General features: G+C 33.9%; 1 protein-coding gene across 4 annotated transcripts in view; it reads right to left on the minus strand.

The window, feature by feature from the left end:
- The window catches only part of LOC105456125 (hemicentin-1), a 154839-nt gene extending 136461 nt beyond the window's left edge, over nt 1-18378 (minus strand). For all 4 annotated transcript variants that reach the window (XM_011699945.1, XM_011699944.1, XM_011699943.1 and 1 more), the window contains exon 1: nt 17472-18378. In XM_011699945.1, the coding sequence (XP_011698247.1) occupies nt 17472-17577 (106 nt within the window). In that variant the 5' untranslated portion in view covers nt 17578-18378. The remainder of the gene's footprint in view (nt 1-17471) is intronic.
- Between the last annotated feature and the right edge of the window lie 3244 nt (nt 18379-21622).

The following is a 21622-nucleotide window of genomic DNA, read 5'->3' on the forward strand; positions in this document are numbered from 1 at the left end:
CGTGCAATTTCCTGACGATAAATTAAAGGATTAAGAAGCGAAAGAGCGAAAAAATAAAAGCATGTAAAATCTTATTTTCCACAAAAAAAAGAAGGAATCTAAATTCATTTTTAAATTAAAACATTTGCACACTTAATACTTTTCATGCTCTTTACTTTTTTTTTATTATTATGCTCTTATTACCTTAAAATGCGTTCGGTATAATCAAAGATATTCACGTGCGGTAGCAAACAAAGTTTCGCTTTAAGTGTTTCGAAACGCGTCAAGTTTTGTATAAAATTAGTCACGTGGGAGGAACAGGAGCACATGTAAACTGATTCGTCATATTCAAAGGCCGTGCAGACGCGACGGTACGGCGTGCGATCGTGATTCAATCATCCCTCGCGATGCTATGCACGTGCATCTACACTCGTGCACATCCTAAATTGCAGCCGAATCGTTGAAACGATTACGATGATTGCGAATCCGAACGAAATGTTACGTATCGCGGTCGAAGAGCGAAGCCTCGCGAACGAAGATAAAGGTTTTCACACTTTTGTATTGAGCTATTTCTATAAAGTATTTATCAATAACACTATTTAAAATTTCAGCGAGTTTATTTTTATGCCATGCAGCAGACAACAAAATAATGTATCCTCTCTTTTATTGGACAAGCGGATATGAACTCCAATATTTTAATCACAATTAAACAATTGTTAAGTCTGTTGTTGATGTTTTTGTTTTTCAAACATATTAAATTGATAAAACGCGGAAATGTATATATTTTTTCAGGTTATTTTTTAAAATAACATAAAAGTATTATTTTTATGCTATATTTTAAAATTGAATTTTATTATTAATTTAATTTTTCGTTAGAACTTCATATCTTGTTAAAAATTATTTTGATATTTCTGTGTTATAAAAAGGTATACGCATTCTTAATATCTTCTTAATATCCTTCATCTTTTACAGAATAGATCAGCCTCTCACTGTCTCGAACGAGCAAAACTGAAAATCAATATCGGATACTTTTCATGTTATCATCGTCTATTCTATTTTATCTGAGTTTACACGAGTTTAAAAAAACGAAGACGAAAATACATTCGCGTAGCGACCGACAAACTAGCGTAATGATGTAACAACGTTCTTCTACTCTTCGCGAAATCTAATTCCAACTGCGATAAGCCTCCGTTTTAACCGACATACGTGGTGTTCTAAAATTCTCATCACGTTCCATACGTTTTTAAACACTTTAATTAATTTTCCTTTAGCAAAAATATTTTTTGCATCAAATCTGTCCACCGTTTTCTTAACTTTTATATAAAATTGTCCTGATAGAGTCCCATAATATGAAGGGATTTTCATACGTCTAAATATAATGTATTCATACATATTATAAAGCGTAACTTGCTTTGTATGTAAGAAATCCTCTCATCATTTACTGTACGTAATTCAATTAGCTATTAATTTAGAATTTACTAAATTACAATATTCTTATTCACGAGAAGATTGAATCTGAATTCGCCGAAGAAGATGCACGTGAATAAAAAGCGGCGAAATTTCTAAGACACTCTGTATGGGGTTCGGTGAAGTCGACACGATTGAGTGCGGCCGTTGTTCCTAAATGAGTGGAGTGCTTGCAGCGATCCAGAATTGAGTTCGTGTCTTGAGTCTCAACCGACCGAGAATTTAGCCGTCGGCCGATAGCCAGCGGGGGTGGTAGGTCACGAAGAGGGTTATAACCACGCATACGGGAGTCCAACCAATGGTCCCACCAAATATTTAGATTTCCGTTATCGTGTCAGATCATCGCGCAGTTGGCCGAAAGGTAAACTGTCCGGCGGACTCGGACGAGATGAACACCCAGGAGTTTCATTATTACGCCATGCTGCGTTATTGCTCGAGCTTCAAATTGTCGTAAACAAGGGTGCATCTTACGGGTAAACGCCCGTCGACGATATTTACGTTGTTGTTAAGAGGCGTCTTATAAAATAAGAACGGCGACGCGTAGCGGTGGTGGATAAGCTCAATAATGTCAGATAGTTTAACTTAAGGTATTCGCTTAACGTCGCTGTTTCTCTCGACGTAACTTATTTTCAGATTTTCAGCATCGTGAATATATTATATTATTCCATGCTTCTTGTTGAATGGGTTACTTTTGAATAATTATGAAAATACTTGGAGGATACTTGAGCGTTTTAAGCGGCACAATCTGGACGATGTATCTTTATTTCTCTCTGATATTTCCTGGATACACACGCTTTTAGTAGAATTATAGTTCACTTACTTTCTGTAATTTTGTTACAGTTTACTTTGCATTTTAATTCATTTGCGCAAACAACAAATATTTAGAGTCTCAATATCTTGAATTCTACGCGTTGCACCGCAGAATAAATGGCACTGAACGAGAGACAGGGACAGTTACACGGATTTCATTAAAGCGTTGCACGATAGCGCGATCCATGTCGAGATTGTGTTAGATATTCAACCGCATCGTGTTTACATATTTCCGTTCAAATAATATTGCCACAGCAGGAAAATGACTAAAATTGTACTTATGAAGTTCTCCATCGCTGTTGATACATCAAAACAGAAATATTTTTACGTGTTTTTCAGTTTAGAGTTGTAATTACTTTCAAAAACGTAATCGTCTTTATTTCTATTTGAATTTAAGATTGTAACATTTTTTCTCAATGATATTGTAATTTTTCTATTTTATTTCTCACATGAGAAAAGATTTAATTATTGAGAGTGGAAAAATTATTCGAATAACCGGCTTTTATAAAAAATTTATGCGTATAAATAATGAAAAATTTGAAACAAATAATTTTAATGACATATTAATTAATAATAATATTTTATATTGTCTATCAGCACTGGAAATTCATACTTTGATGATATTTAATTCATTATACTCTATATAAGTTGTTTTAAATTTTAATTTATATATAATGATTTTCTTTATACTTATTAAATTATATGTAATTATATAATTTAATTTATAATATGTTTAATATTTTCTATAAGTTCAACAATTACGTAATGCGATATAATGTTAATAGATAATATTTTTATTATGTATAATTAAAATTTAATATTATAAAAATGATAAAAATCATTAGTATCAATTAAATATGTAGGATAAATGCATACACATTACACTCGATTTCGTCATAAACCTGTAATAGATTACTCGTACCATACATTTAATCGTTAAAATCGATGTTTTCCGTTTCGTCGCTGAGATATAATAGTAGTTACACAATGAATAAATCACTGGAAATTTAACTGACAAATTTTGCAATATATGAGCTTCGATATCCAATATGTATGTTATATAGTGCAAAAATAATCTGTTATAGAATCAATGCTATAAAAAATAATTTAATTTAAAAGTGTTACACTTTAAAGTTCTCAATTAGTCAATTTAGAATAATTTCTATTTTGATATGATTTTAAATCTTTCCAATTTGTCGCATTGAAAATTAATTCGTTAACACAATTTTGCTTTGTTTTTTCTACCTAATATTAAAAATTTGTTAGAGCATCCTAGATATATTTCTGCTTAAAAATCAATTAGAAATATTTCCAAGTTTTTTAACGAATGTTCGTAAATTTTTGCACAAAATAAAATTATTATTTTGTCCTTGCAAAAATTATTATTAGGTATGTATAGAATATTAAGTATAGAACATATAAATGTAGATATATACAATGTTTCTTTTTACTTTCCGAAACAGGGCAATATCAAATACGTTTTTCATTAATTCTACGCACTACAATATCGAGAATTTATCCACAAAGGCAAGTCAACAGAATTATATATAGCAAAGTGGTTAACTAGCAAGTCCCGCTTCTCTTGTATAAGTTAGCGAACCGTACACTGGGAATCTGGGCTTTCATTATACGTAGATTCGCCGTTCGAGATTCATCGTTTTCTCGATGTTTCACCGTCTCTATGTCTATCTCTCGGTAATTAGCATGCGCAAGTAATCAGTTGAATGCTTATTATAAATTATAAATGGTAGAATAATAATCATAGTATTCGACATTAGTTATCCCTTAATTCTCAATGTTGCGTAATTTTTTTCCAAGATTTTGTTATTTTACACACATTAATTTAAGTGTAATTGGTTGTAATATTATTTTGTAATATTTTAATAACAAATTTTATATTGAATAAAATTAACATTTTATTTAAAACTAAATTTTTTTGTATTGTATCAATATCTGGTCATCATATTTAAATAAATTAATTTTGGAAAGAAACAATAAATAAAATAATAAAAAATTTTTTAAAATGAAAAATTTATTTCACCTTTTTATTAAAATATTTGTTAATGAAATATTCAAATCAAAATATAATTTGAAATGCATTCTTGTTACTTCGGTACATGTATTATGCTTTGTGTCTTTAATGTGATGGAATTGTTAAAACTGGATTAAATCTCCTTACGCACATGTCCTCGTAACGCGAATCGATGAAGCTCAATATTGTCAAATCGCAAAGCACAAACGTGATTGGTGCACGGAACGCAATGCATTCTCATACTTATAAATTGATACGATCGTTTCAATTCGGGAACTATCTGTCTCTCTCTCTCTCTCTCTCTCTCGTATCCTAACGGCTCCTTGCCGTTTCGCAATCTCTCTGCATCGAGCCTAAGCAAACTTCGCATAACGAAGTTCGGCTGAATCTAAACTAGCGTAAGTTATGTGACCTCATATCGGTCACTATTGGAAACTCGGTTATGCGTTTAACTTCGCGGTAGTTGCGTTTCAGTAACTTGTACCCAAAATAACTTCTCTTGATATGATTGCGCGAGCGAATTGTTTCAAAAAAATTTTGGACAGTATACCACACTCACAAATATTTCTCATATTAAAATATGAAAACACGTGTAGCTTTTAATTAAATTATTTTATTTTATTTTATTTTTGTAACTTTATATTTTATATGCTACACATTTTGTGTAATACAACACTTTTAGAAAAAGAAATTAAAAGAAATTAATGAAATCCTGAATGTAAACTTTCTAATTTGCAATCAGCTAAAATTAAACAAAAATTAAGTTAATTTAAAAGAAATATCAGTTATTTTTAATATTTTTTTATCCGTCTATAATAATATTATAGTATTTTATCAAATGTCACCTCAATATAAGTGTGTGTATCATGAATGTATCACGAGAGGACTATTGATCGATGTGCTAATCTCCCGAAAGCCACAATGCCGTTGTTAGCAATCGTACAATCGTATATCACGTATATTGAGAATGTCTATCCACATGTGCCTTCCATGTCTCCCTCCTTTACTGTCGAAGGATCGTCAGGAACATTTCATGTTGTCTCAACAAACTAACTGTTCTATAGCAGATCATATTAATTGGACCGTTCTGTACAAGGCTTTCAATCATTGACTTGCGATGTTGGAGAAAGGGACGAGTCATAGTGCAAATCAATGAAAGAGAAGCCAAAAGTTATTGTGACAAAAGGTAGAAAATTGGGAACAAGTTTTTAAGTCCTTATTTATTTTTAAACTGTTATATTTTCGTTTTAGTCGTTTTATCAAATATTTTATATTTATTATTAATTAATATTTTCACGAGACATTTGCATGATTTTAAATAGTATGACAAAAATACAAGTAATTTAATAATATTTTATGTCTAAAATTCAACAATAAATGTAAATTAAATAATCCGTATATCATAAATTAAAAAGATTTCGATAAACGCTGTCAAATATTTGTCGAAAAATTTTGATCGAATTTTACCGGAAATCTATTTCCAAAAACGTAAAACTTTAATTTCAATTAATTTGTTGTGTTATTTTAATTTTCTAATTCATCACATATCATATAATACAATTCTATTTAATTTATATAAAGAATTTATTTTGTAATCATTTTTTTATTTTTATATTTATCGAATTATTGTCGTTTATTGATAAATCTGTGCCGTCTAAGTAATCCTAAATTCATAGAAAAATAAAACGCTTGTAGATTTATTCTCTACTTCTCTCAGGATTTCGTCTACAGAGTAGCGAAAACTATGCGATAGAACTTCTTGGTTAAATCCATGCTTTGCAAAAATGTTTTCTTATCATGTCTGCGCGACGTGTATAAAAGAGATATCGGATTTACAAGTACTTTGAAACTCTTTCGCTCTCTATTTTTTTCTCTTCTAGTTCTGATGATAAAAATCTTCCTAAAGCTCTAGAACGTAATAATATTGAAATATTCCTTTGAAAATCATCTTGTATTTTTTTTCTAAAGATTAAATCTGTCAATTGGTATCATGGTTAATGCGTTAGTGTGCCCAAAACCGCATGGCAAAACGATATCTATTTTAAAAAACGCGCATACTCTAGAATAATAAATATTTATTCCTGTATCGTAAACACAATATAATATGATGAGAAGATTGTGCGTAATTAAAAGATTAATGATTTTTTAGCCGCACAAGGACGTGTAGCACGATTGGCGTTTTGTTCGACGCGGGATCGTCTAATAAATGAGTTCGATCATGTTGCATGATTAATTTCGTGCAATACGTTCAACTTTGCGGGGAATGTCCGATCCATTAATATAATCATTAAGCAGGCTGTTCAGCACACTTGACAGTGCTGCGAGCTCGCAATTAACAGCATGCACGAGACAAACGGGGCCGCGGTTGACACGCTTACAAATTAACGTGTCAGCCGGGCGCGCCGAGAAATGCGGCCCGAGTATAAGCAAAATGAGATCGCGTGCATGGCACGTGACATACAAAAATTTTCAGCGACGCATAACGGCAAGTCGTTACGGATATTGTAAATTTTAAGACACCCGAGAGAATACAGTGGCGTTTCATTCACGACGGATGTATAAGCATCCTGAGAACAAAATGCATTGGATACGTCGCCGCGGTTATACAATCATATAGTTTCGGCAGTTTCGGAAGTTACGGCGCGTTCGATTGAATACGAATAGAGCTCACGTATAAACATCTCGATATCGCGATATCGATTTTTGACATCAATAATGGAAGAGTTTTAAATTTCCTGGTTTGAGACTGTCTTCCGTCGGTGGCGCGATGGCAATGTGAATAAACAACACAATAAAATCAAATTTAAAAGTTGCGGAAGATGAACACGATGTAACGAACTTTACATTATCAATGTTGTATTTTTTAAATAGTTTTAACTTTTGTTAGAAATATAGAAGAGTGTACCTGTTAATTAATTCATTTTTATGTAGCCTTCTCTTTTTACTCAAATAGCTGCAGATTGTGTGTTTAAATTTCAAACAATTTATATAGAAATTATATTTATTTTATTATTAATGTAATAATGTATTTAAGTAATTAAATTATTTTTTTTAAAGTAATTATGTATTTATTAATTTCTGCTTGAAAAAACAGAGTATAGTTAACAGTAGTTTGCACTAAGGAAGCTATAATTACCTATCTATTAATCAGAAAAATACACTATATTTGATTAACATTTTGTAAAATTTAGACTAAAATGAGTCTATGAAAATCGTATTTTTGCTATGATGCAAATCACGTAAAATTAGACATGTAACAAAAATATTAGGTCAAGCATTAACAAAGCCTGAGCAGAAAAATACTTTAATAAATGTAGTTTTATTTTTGCAAAGGAAAAACAAAAATCTATGGAATTACGTGATAACATTAACACAATAATGGTAACTCAATTAAAAGCCAATTTTATAGGATTTCGAGGTAGCGCAATAGAATTATCGCGTTCTACACTTCTACTCTTCTAATATCAATTTCTTATATTACGGATAATAAAAATGGACATTTTGATTTTTGCACAATGGTTTCATATCTAGACAAAAATTCGTTTAAAAGTAGAAATAAATTTTAAACATTGCACCAGCGTACATTTTAAACAGGTTATTACTGTCGGTAGAAGTAGTGCAATCAGAATCTCGAACAAATCTCGAAGACAACTTTGAATGTACGAACTCGACTTGACAAAGAGAATTTTATTGTAATAAAGAACAGGAAATTGTGTTCTACAATTTTCTCTTGGAAAGTAATGGCGGGATTGTTACTTTGCGTGAATCAACCTATACTTTCCGAGCTCATACTTTTGCTTCTTTTATGTAAACTGCAAGAGGAATTTCAAAAAATATTACTACAATGCGTAAAGCTTTCGCATGCGTATTTAAAATTAATCCGTAACGACAGTGCTGCAGGAAAAGAGAAATAAAAATCTGCGCGTCCATATGCAAATTCGTCGTTCGCGCGAATACGGCACCACAGCAAATGAGAGACGACGCGACGTAAGTCCGAAACAATTTTAATTCGAATAAATGCAAATGTAATTTTTTTTTCTCGTGTTCACTTTTCGCAACGCATTTCAATGAAAATTGGTGAAAAACTGGTACATTACGTGTTAACACGATCGTTACTCGTGAAGAAACTTTTCAGTTATCATTATAAATCGCAGGATATAATTGAATCAACTAGCTCGGAGAGCAGAAATTATTATATTTCAGTACAATGAGATTCGACAGAAATAAATCAGTGTGTAAAAAATCAATAAAATTTAAACTTCAACTTTTTTTCTCTGGTTCTTTTCGTTTATAATTTGTCCAATTGTAAGTATACCACCAAGAATTCCATCCTGTACGTATATAACAATCCATTTCGATAGAAATAATTCAGATTCGACAGAAATAAATCAGTATGTAAAAAATCAATAAAATTTAAACTTCAACTTTTTTTCTCTGGTTCTTTTCGTTTATAATTTGTCCAATTGTAAGTATACCACCAAGAATTCTATCCTGTATGTATATAACAATCCATTATGACCGTTTCTTTACCAGCATTAAGATCTTTTCAAGCGTGACATAAAATGTCATAACATTTATAATCATTTATCTTCGATATCACGATGAAACGCGCAATATAACGTGACATGATGTTTTTATCAACCGCGCTTTTATTAAATTTTCGATTGTTATCTTTTTAGTATCTAATTTCAAAAATTACTTTTGAAAATTTAGATAAATATGAATAGAATTAAATTATTACGCACGTAGTGCACGAAAAAAAATCTATGAAGAGAGGTAATATATTTAAGTCAGCTATCTTGATTTACAGCGGATGTATTTATAAGCTAAGAGAGCTATAATTCCGTTATACTTTATGTCTTGATAACACAATATCTCTGCAGTGAATTCAATATAAAGTTGATGAGCATATTCACGCTTGTAATCAGTATCTTCATCAAAACACGATCGATATGTGTTCGCGCATGATAATAATATACGATGCACGTATTGCAATCTGCACACCTAATTCATAGTTATGTGTCAGCGCGGCTGATAAATATAACATTATGATATATAATATCAAATTTAAACATGATGTGCGATAATCTCTGTAGTAATGTATGTTCTCTCTTTCACGGTAATCTTCAACGAGTATTGTATGAGTAACATGTGTAAAAATTCCACTGTTTATTTACGCGTATTGTAAATCATTTGTTACACAGAGGGATTAAAAGATTACTCCGATATAATTAATTTTCATAGATATTTCAGACGAATATTAGTTTGATTTATGAGTTTGGTATTTGTTATGATATTAAAAATATATAAAACACTTACTGCAATCGCAATTAAAATAAACTACTAATTCTCAATATTTACAATATTCATGCAGAATTTCACCGCGTTTGGTATTTGTTTTGTTTAATGCGGGATTGTATTATCAAAGCATTTTGATTTCTATGTAAATTGCTAGTGTAATGTAATAACATTTTGTTACGTAATCAGATACCGTTTACTCTTTATTTGCGATGATTCTATGTCTATGAAACAGTATCAAGCATTTTTCTTTTTGCATTTCAATAGGACATAATTATTACCCCAGCATTAAAGTACTTTAATAAATTAAAATTCTCTTTATTGAAATTTATTAAACTAATAATTTCTTGTTATAAGAAGCCTAAAACTATTTTAACATTTTTTTACTTTAAAATCTTTTTTAATACTGTAATAATTTACTGTATAATCTACATAACTTTTTAAAAAAATTTTTATATAAAAAATATTAATACTAATATATGTATATATTGTGTAAAATATTGACATATAATAACATAAAAGGCGACTTGAATTTGATCTATCGATTAAACTTTAAGTCCGTGCGACGAGCTGTCGTGAAGCGACGTTAAAGAGTTCTTTTCCGACGTTAAGGAGTTCTCATCCTTCTTGCAACTTTTACCGTGTCGCTCATAAGAACATGTCATAACCGATTAATCGTATAAGGTTTTAAAATTGTTCACGCAAATAAATCCATAAAAAACGTTTTTATGATACAACCTTTTAATAGTTATTAATTTAATATTTAATTAACTCATCTTGTATCCCTATAAACCAACTTTATTTTTCATTTTCCTAGATGTTGTACTGAAATAGTTTATGTTGTTAAAATGCGAAAAGTTGCTTGTAATGCGAAGAGTTACTTAACCGAGTGAAGTAGACGAGTTCAGTCTATTCTGCATACTTTAGACTCTTTAGAGAAACAAATGTTCTCAGGTGCAACTGAAGCTTTCATGTAACGATATGTAGAGTCTTTTAGGACAAGCTAGTAAGTTTGCGAAATATTAAAAGTTTTATTATAAGCGTTCATAAACTGGCATGTATAACACATGCGGTTGTCAGATCGCTGAATTGACACTTTTTGCAGTTTCTATGCGATAAAAACTACACGATGAATTGTACAAAAATTATTATATTCCATCAACCAAAATTACTCTATCGATGTTTTATCGCCTGTTCCGAAGAAAATACAAGTCACGGACTTTAATTCGAAACGTTCAAGTTCTGCGCGCTACGGTACACGTACTCAGACGTACTCTTCCGATTTGTAATATCGATGGTTGAGCACGTTAACATTATTAATTGAATTATTTCTCATCGATATTAATACAAATGCTTGGTTTGCTAGGCAACAATCATTTCTCCTAATATCACGGGCTAAATCATATTTTGTACATGGTCTGAAATTTTACCTAACTATTGTTGAATGTATATATGTTATTAATAGAGGAAATAATATTTCAATGTAAAAATTCTGCAATTCATAACCCGTGGTGAAAAAAAAAATGAAAAATTTTTTCCATAAAAATATATGTCATAATATATAATACGGTGTCACACTAAATTCGGACGCAATGTTTCGTGAACCATTGCTTTTCCTTTACCTGAAGAAATAATTTTATCTATTCCATAAATTCGGAGCTGTATATAAATTTGCCTGAATTCTGACTTTCAAAATGTTTATTTAAAAAAATGGACTTTAATATTATATAAATTCCATTTATGTATAAATTATTTAGGTATATGAATCATTAATTATATTTATGATTCATATTACTTTTATGGAAATATAGAATTTTTTGCAAATTAATAATACTACTGAAAAAAGCAGATTAAATAACACTGGATTAATGTTAACTAATGAACAATACAATTTTACAATCATATTTTTACTATTAATTATACTATTTATAAGTGTTTATGCTTGTCTTAGATTTAATTTATCGCTTATGTCTTTCCTTGAATATAACCGTGAATACAGCTCGGAAAATTTTTATGCACGCGCACTTGAGTTTATCGGAAACTCGTGCGACTTTACGACAACGTACATTACGTAGCATATACGTGCGGGCAGAGACTACACATATGCCGATATAATCTTCTTATTCTAGAATAGACATGTATCGCGCGAGACTACTCGTCGAATCCGCAAACTAACTCGCTTTATCGATGCTTTGCCTAAAATTTACATCGACCGGAATCGGTATCGCTCGATACGTCTCGATAAGGATTATTCCCCCCCCCCCCCCCAAGTGTAAATTTACCACGGGAAACCAAAAGACCGCAGCCGTTCGCGTGAGTTGCGCAATTGTAAATGAAGATAAACGTATTTGCTATTAAACTGCACGATTCGCAATCCGGTTACGTTTGAGATTCCGTGTATTTTACGAGGCAACCGAGTCACGGCTTCTTGCGACAAATATTCTCGCGTGAAAATAACGCAAGGAGTTGTTACCTCACGATAGCATCTTTGTTTGCGCGCGATACGCAATACGTATGAAATATGCACAGTATTTCGCGATGCTGCAAAGTACCGGGCGCGAAAAGTACCGGGACGCACCTAAATATTATTATCGTGTGAACCTGTGATGAGGGTAATTATTTCCGTCTGCAGCACGCTTCCCGTGAAATGAGCCGGCGCCAACGGGGATGACGCCGAAGTTATGTAAGGCACATATACACTACACCTATATCCAAAAACTTATTTCATTTAAACTTCTCCAAGCTAGCGGAATTGATAAGCGTGAAACAGAGCCACGATGTTTTCGTGCATTTCGACTGTTATGTAAGAGTGCGAGCGAGTAGCACGAAACTTGAGATTACCGCGGCTAAAATATAATTACCTTCGTGCTCTCACGGTCAATTTGATAAATACAGATGTACTTTAGGGCGTAATTAATTCTTTATTTCGTGACTCTGTACACGCTTTACAATTTTAAACATGTAATTTAGAAATTTAAAATTAACAGTACAGGGATGCGGTCGAGTTTTAATTTTAAATAGACTCGATTTTTTTCAATTTTGTTTTTACAAATATAATTATTAATATAATTAAATTAATAATAATTCGGACAAAGTATCTTTTGCTCTGCTAAAGAGAAACAAAATGTGATCGTAAGCATTTCTGACTAAAACGATATGTCTGAAGCACCGTATGGAGAAGTACCTATTTCCAGAGCCCGTTTATGTTCACGGCTCGTTGATTCACGTAATTATTCCGAATAATTATGCTGCTACTTTCTTAAGAGTGGAAATACTGTCCACTCTTATAAGCCAAGTACCCTATTAAAGTAACGTTCGAAAAAAAAAAGAATACACGGAGATATTACCGAGGGAATTCGTACTTCTGCTTACCTTTATGCAAAAGTTTCGAAGAGAAGTAAGTGTTTAGAGGTACATGCCTCTATTCACGGTGTGACTGTTATTAATATCTCTCTCGACAGTATCCTTCTGAATGTAAATTGATAAAACTTTGCAAAAGTTAACGGAAGTTCTGATTGCCGCGAAACAAAGTCCGAAACGAAATTAGTGATAAACTATTTCCGTAATAAAAGCCCACTCCCGTCAGTATATATTATAGTTCACTTTCATCGCGCAAAGCGAAATAATACTTGCGAGATAGTAATATCACGAAGTAGTCGCGAAAATATGTGATTTCGCAGTTCATGAACTTAGGCGTTCTATTATGGAACATTGCATAAATTTAATATTTAATTTTAACGCGATGGCATTTACAACCGGAGGCACTTCTGGTCAATAATCAAATGTACTCTACAAAAATGTTTACGCAAAGAATAAGTTTTAATGTGACGCGTAAATAAAGATTAGAAGAATATTAGAATAAATTTTTATTTTAAAAATTTAACGTACGTGTATCATTGGAAAATAATTAGAGAGAGAGATATATCAATCAATAATTATATTTTTATATGATTAGTTTTTACTTCAATTTGAGAGAATTGTTCGAACAAGTTCGAACTGTTTAAATGTTTTACGTTTCTCATCAACATTTTAAATAATTATCAGCAAAATGTGATTGCTCTGAAACATGTTGTATTAATCACTTCTTAGATTTTTTTATATTTTTGCTATATATTTATTATCAAACTGGAAAAGTAAATATACTCTAGAAAAAAAGAGTATATTTATCGTATGGCTCCTGCTAAACCTGCCAGTTTTCGTGACGATGTAGCATGTTGGTGTGATCGTTCAGAAAATATCAGGAACTTTCCATGCATAGAAAATGTGAAAAAGTATAGAACTCGTATTACATATGTTTATACATGCAACATCGTCACTTTGATACTTCTTTGCGGCGTAGTTTTCGTTTCTATCGTTTCATATTTCTTTTCTTGCAAGTCAAAAATATTTACTAAGTTTCATATACCGGAATCTATTACACTTACGAATTAGAAATTGCATATCACGAATACATATGACATATGACATAAATTAAATTACATCATATTTTTGTAAAAAGGATCAGTTGACGTTCATCGAAAGGTTTATTGTTGGAAATTATTTATTGTTGGACTGATAAAGCTTTTTCCATTAGGTAATTACGTTATATGATGTTGCAGAAATGTACGTGAAAAAAGCCACAAAGAGATTACATTACAGTAATAAATCTATACGTATATTTATTAAATTGCTCTGCTACATTTTACATAACCATTTTTGTAGCTATTATAGAAATTACAACACACCCACATCAAACATATCCAATTTCATGTTTTTTCCTTTGCTTTTTATCACATTTTATTTATTTAAAATGATCTAAATTTAATACGGGAATATTTACTTATATTTAAAAACAAAATATCTTGGTTTTAAAACAATTAAATCAGACATGTTTTAAATTAAAGCATTAACAAATAAAATGTATTTATATTGTTTAAATAAATTCCATAAAGCCAGCAATTTTCGACCGCGATGACGTAAATCTATAAATAAGCTTTATATTTATATTTTGCTTATATATTGAATTTTATAATATACATATATGTGTATCTCTTTTCGCCGAATTTGGCGGATCTCAACTCCTAATTTGATACATTGTAAAATAATAAGTAATGTAACTTTCGTAATTATTCCGCACGTTTGTGTATCATTGCTATGCGGATACGACATATCGCGTTCCAAACGGTCGTCGCCGCATTTAGAAAGCTTCGGTTGCACTTACTTCCCCCTGTGCGTTCGCTACATGCGATCGCGCTTCGCGGCCTACCGTATTATATTTGTTAGTTTCCGAGCAAGCGGCCACACAGATTTAGAACTTACTTGGGTGTTGGCCAACACGTGACGTGCTTTCAGATTACTAGAATTTGAAGCATTTCCGACGTAATTGCGCGCGCGACGTGCAGACGCGATAGGCTTATATAACGCATTTAAGACATTATCTCGTGGTATCATCGCGTCATAAACTAATGTTATCGGAATGTGATGAAAGAAATGTTAGATCGGCTTAGAATGCCTTATGTGTTTGTCATTAAAAAAATTTTACGCGAATATTTCTATTAAAGGTTTTACAGTAGTAAATAAACTTAAAAAACGTCAAAAAATTTCTTTATCGTATATTATGGCTTTTTCATGACTGACGGTTGAATTATTATTTTACATTATTATTTCACTTTCAATTTTTATTGCGTTTTTATATCCTGTACGTGTAATCTTTTCCTGAAAATATCAATGACACGCGATGATATATCGCGCGCACATAGTTCCAAATTGTTTTCGTGCAACGAAAGTTTACGGCGCCTAACGTCGCTAAAACGGCGTTAAGTGATTTTCAGGATGTCGTTTATATGCAAAGATATACATCAGTGACGAAAGCAGCTCGCGACGATTTATACATTTTTTTTTCACACGAGATAACATCTATGTATGCGTCGTGTATAATAGCGTAGATAGGATCAGCGTAAATTTATTCTCCACGGATATTTAAAGAGCCCGCTCATCGTCATGCAATATATATTGATGCACTAGCTGCGTATCGCTATTTTTAAATTCCGATAGGATTTCTTTACTACGTATAAACAAAACAATTGATTTTTGATAAAAATAGATAAGTTGTCCCAGCGTACAGTTAACAAACAATGTGCGACGTCGAACGTACGATGTAAAGAGGTAACAGATTCTGCGTAAGATCTGTAGGGTCAAAGAGGGAGGGGAGGGGGGTTGGCATTTCGCTCGTAAAGCGTATAGTCCGATATCCGCGAACTCGCGGGATCTCGGTTCGCACTTTCGCTCAGCGCGTGCTGTAATAAAACACGTTCGAGATTCCCGAACACAGAAAATACGACGTGCGAAAATATTTTCCCTTTGCAATATCGAAATTCACGGCGTTGCGCAATCGGGGACAGCCTTTTTTCACTCGATACGGGAGTTTGATTACGAGCGCGCCGGTGCATATATACGATATATCGAATAACGGGAGCGCGCGTACAAATTGCGGTGGCACGGTAAACGCGGTATATGCGTGCGGCTTGAATTTTTTTTTCCCGCAAGCCCCTCAAGATGTGCAAGATACCGACGTCCGTTTTCTTTCCCTTTCATCTGATTTTCAATGGCCGTGCATACATCCGGGGGCTGCGCGCGACGGGTGGTGGTGAGCTATTATTCCGCGGCCTTGAACACGCGAGGCCCTCCCGTCCTCGCCTACGGTTTATGCTTAAGAGTATGCAGTAACGCGGCCGCGCGAATGTTCGCCACGTTCGTGCAACATTAAAATCTCGTTTCGCTGAATCGCAGGTGGGACAAGCCGGACGTTGCTTTTCCACGGGGGAAATTATACTCGCGTATAAAAGCATTTTTCTCTGAATTTCTGGTCGCTGAGCATTATTGTTTTCCCAACCCCGTCGGCCGGCTTCCTTCCGTCGAGCTTTTCAACTCCTCAGACAGGCATCAAGAAGTCTGACGCTGTTTCTTGGCTTGTCGTACATTTTCTCCAGTCCTAATTCCGGTCATTTTCGCGAACAATTTTGGCGTCGTATATAAGTTGATTTTTGTTTCTCTCTTTTCGCTGTTTATTGATTTATTGAAAAACATATTTATTTGAGAATTTGTAATACGTAGACAATAACAAAATACATTTTTATATATGTTAAGATTTTGTAATCGATTTTCTTATTGAAATAATTGTTAAGAAAATAACTGTAACTGCAGTGTGTGTTGTAATTGCACGAATAAAAATTTGATAGATAAAATATCTTATTATATTTGAATAATAATAAGATATTTTATCTGCCAAATTTTACATGATTAGATCTCGTTTCACGCGTTTTCGGCGCCTATCTTATTATTAAAAATATATCAAAATATTCACACATAAGCGTGTTATTTCAACAATCGGAACTGTGTCACTAAGAGTGACTAAGAGCTACCGAGAAAACTGCTCCGTGAACAGCATCATAACCATTTACATCCGTTTATTTATGGATGATAAAACGGTTTCTGGACGGCAAGATAAGTAGATTTCACGGTAGAGTTTATTTTTATATTATGGCGGATGCCTCGTTTTCTAACACTGAGAAATGCCGACGGTAATTGTTTTATCGTGATTTTTAAAAGGCGCAATCTTTATTTCGGCGCAACAAGAACGAAACAGCAAGAACTCAATCTCGAACAAGTTTCAAACATTTCTCCCTCGAGTTTTCTTTTATGCTCTCTTTATTCTGGTACATTAGATTGCGCGTTGAATTTATATCACACGGCATTCAGATGCACGTTCGTGCATCTTGTTTAGACAAGTACCTGTCAGATGCATGTGATGCATCATACGTGTGAGACAGATCGCAGAACTCTTAGCGGTAATCCCGGATTTATTCGCGGTCCGATCTCGAGGGGGAAATTTAGGTCGCTGACTCACCCTCGGCCTCGCGTAGCACGACGAATCCGCCGAGAAACAGGAAGACGACCGCCGCGGCCGCTCGCATTCCCACACTTAGGCGGACGAGATCCTGTCCTCGGTGCATGATCGAGAGGGGGATCCACCTGGGATGCCGACGTGTCTAAACTTTCCTAGAGCACCACATTCATCAAGAGCGCCGTGCGCGTTCACCAGGATAATCACAGTAATCCACAATCGCCGTCGAATTAGCGAAATCGGCGGGAACTCACTGTTTCATCAGCACGATTGTGATATACTTTTATACTGGCAGCCCGAGATTCAATGAGAACCGTAAGAAGAAAGATTCGCGTTTCTTATCGAAATTGACGATCGGAGCGGAAACTCGAAGCGCGACGAACGGCCGAATGATGAGGAGAAAAAACTGCAGGATAAACCACGTTCACCACCTCCGAAAAGGGAAATTATGTCTGTCGACGAGGGAGCTTTTTCCACAAAGAGGAAGACTGACAGGAAGAGAGCAAAGGGAAGAACACGTGCGCTCGACGATAAGCACTGATGGATCTTCCGCTGTTGCAGGGCGTCGACAGCCGATGAGGATCCAGCGGATGATCCTCTCCACGGCGAGAGGATCCGCGATCGTGCGATCGTTGCACCAACGGACTATCTCCTCTCCGGTTGTCGATGGTTTTTTTCGTAGGTGGGCCAGAAGAGAGAGACGTTGATGACGAGATTAAACGGGAGCGAGCAACCGGAGCAGAGACAGAGTCGCGAGCGACTGGCGGGTCGGCTCGTCTCGAAGCGAGGACAGAGCGGCAGAGGCGAATCGTGCGCTTACCCGAAACTAAGCGATTCGCGGTCGTCGGCGCGACGCGCACCTGTCGTTCCGCGGGTCGCTGCGCATGTCCCTAGCTGAGAGAAGCCGACAACCGACTGCCAGAGGAGCTCCTCCGCGCTTCTGACGGGGGTGCGGGTGGCCTACGGTGCAGGTGGGAGAGACGCGAGAGGTGCGATGGGGAAGGTCGATGGGGGCGGTTGTACGGCATAGTAGGCCGCTCGAGAGAAGGAAAGAAGGGACGGGAGCAGGGCAAAGACCCGCAGAGACTCAAGGCGCTGGTGTGCGGATGTCAAATTAAGATTTTCCGTGCGATCCAGTTCTACTCGAGTGCGCGGAATCTCCCTGGTCTCTCTTTCTCTTTCTCTCTCTCTCTCTCTCCCTCTCGACGTCAAGTCGGATTCAAGCCACAAGCCGACTTTGGGGTAGGTCGCTCGCGCGGATGGGGATTTCGTTAACTCGCACGGGAACGCGATACGAATGTGCGGGCTGAGATCAACGAGATTGCGATACGTTTAACGAACCGCATGATTATATTGTTTTTAATTGTAATACGGTGGTATAAAAGATATATTTATTAACTATCCTAATATTCAAAATTCTGTAACTAAAAAGTTTTAGATACTGCGAGAGCATTTAGTGTTTGAAAAGAAATTTAAATAATTTAATACTGGAAGTAATTTCGTCCTTGTTTCAAACCAAATTTTAATAGCATTTCATAAAATATACGTTATTTTGAAACGCATAGAAAAGTATAATTATAGCGAAAGCTGCGACCAACGAAATTAGGTTAGCAAATGTTGCAACGGACTCTTCAAACACAACGGATCATCTATAAGTTTAATTTAAAAAATTTACTTCTTATAAAGATATTCTTTCTACAAAAATTCAAACTTTAAACTTGAAACTCAAAAAATAATCATAGTTATTTTGTGATTACTTGATAACAAAAGGCGTTGTTAAATGAAAGAGAATAAGCCGGCCGTATTATAACATTATTGTTATTTATTATTATTTTATCTAATATTATATCTGACACTTATTATATTTACGGTGCTTCATATATTTAAAGTATGAATACAGTTAGATTAAATTAACAACAGAAATTTATATTTTATTGATTGATAAAAATAATAAATTGCAAATTGCAATTATTATAATTATTGCAAAACATGATACTATTCAATATTATTCTCAATATTATTCGAAAAACAGAGATATATTTTTAGTAATAAGAAATATTATTTCTGTATTTTTATCTTTATATCAAGATTTATATAAGCATTTAATAATAAGATAATAGATTGTCGATTTAATTATAATTATTTAATTTATAATTAATTATAATTATAATGATTAATTAATAATTAATAATTATAAAATTAGAATGATAGAAATAAAATTAATTACTCTTACTTTGTCCGAATACACATATTTAAATACAAAGTAAAATATTCCAATAGGAAATATTCGGACATTATTTTCAAAAAGAAATAAAATGTTTTTTAAACATAAGTTTAATAATTTTCTAAAATTACGTACAAGCTTTTCAGCTTTAATATCAATGTTTCATCCAATTGAATTTTTGAGCTACTAAATTTGAAATATATTGGTTATTAATTAAAATTAATATTCAATATTTAAAATCAATTTTCATTCAAATTAATTATTTTGTATTAATTAATAATTAATAAAATACAATGAAAAATATGTAATAATTATTACTGTGTTATCTTTAATTTTATATTCATATAATGTAATTGATAAAAAGAAATTAGATATTTAAAATAATGACAAGTAAAATTTATTTGATAACTGTTTTTCAAATACTTTTTACACATTTATTTTTATCTGCATGTAGAGTGCTTAGTAAAAAGCATAAGAAACGATAATATTTTCACTAAATTTGAAAACCATTATTTTTCCCGGATATTATTATATCATTATTTATAACTTTCTACCAATCTCATTTTATCTTCGAGACCTTTTCTATTTTTTTTTTTTATTATACTCGCGTGCTTGTCATATCGATTTCACGTAATTGGTGTATCTCGTAATTATTCCGTTGTATCGCAAGATACCAAACAGTGCTAATAAATACTGCGCCGATATAATGAGCTCTATTTTACGAGCTCATTACTGTGCATCCCCCGTATACACAATAAATCAACGAATGTTCGAACGTTTCCAGGATTAAATATCGGTGTACTAGTAATTGTAATTTGTCCTAGCCAATTCATCTTAAAATAATAGACATCTACAGGATTTCGTATATTATCTATCTATAATTTTCTTCCACAGAATCCATTATCTGATCGTTTTAAAATAAATGAATAATTTGACTCACCAATATGATGCGCAGTAGCGTTTAATCTGCAAAATACAAACATGTCCAAATATTAATAGTGGTACCAAAGTGACGTAGAAATAATTCACTATACAATTTTATATGCAATTATATTTTTTAATGCGATACAAATATTTTTTATCAAATATTTCAAGCATTTCTCCAAATAGTTAACGATGCTTTATATTATATTACGCGGTGCGATGCAAAATCTAGATAAAACTGTGAGCAAATAAAACTAACTGATTCCACGAGTAACAAGCATTATATTCAACCATCACTTACCCTGGTGGATGGTCCGCCGTCGCCTGATGCCTCCCAGGCCGCCTCCTCCTCAGGAATCCGAATTCCCCCGCGTTGTCCTTCGTCTGGCAGTCGCACATCACACACTCGCGCGCCAATATCAGGTTAGTTTCGGCTAATCGCGCGACGGATGCAAGCGAACGAAATCACTCACGTTTCAGCGACATCGACTTCAATTTGCGACGCTAATTCGGGCTACGCACTCGATGCACTGCAATACGGGATTAATCGCGACAGTAATTTGCTAATTAATCGCGTGTTAATGGCTCCGATCCACTCGCGTGCACTCGGGACGCGTTCCGTCAGCGATCGATCGAAAAATCCAAATGCAGCAAAAACTGCAGCAGCCGCGGCGATTTCACGTTGATACCGGCCGGTGACGGCGATTCTGCGTACTAATTAAAACGCGATGTTTCCGTCTCTGGAAATGTGGAATAGAAACCCGGTATCGCGCGACACGAAACGTTTATCGTTCCCGCAGGAGTGAATACCACACGAATCATATTACACATATATATACATTATCGATATCAATTTGCCGAAACAGACGGCGTGAAGTGGCCTCCCTCGAATCGCTCCCACGAAACGTTTCGCGCGCGTCGTACACTTCACGAGCCACTTCGCGAGCGCGCAGTCCGAGCTCTCGAGCCGAAGATAGCCGGACATCGTCGATCGAGACGCCATGGT

This window comes from Wasmannia auropunctata, unplaced genomic scaffold (assembly GCF_000956235.1).
Source record: "Wasmannia auropunctata unplaced genomic scaffold, wasmannia.A_1.0 LD335767.1, whole genome shotgun sequence".
NCBI classification, from domain to species: Eukaryota; Metazoa; Arthropoda; class Insecta; order Hymenoptera; family Formicidae; genus Wasmannia; species Wasmannia auropunctata.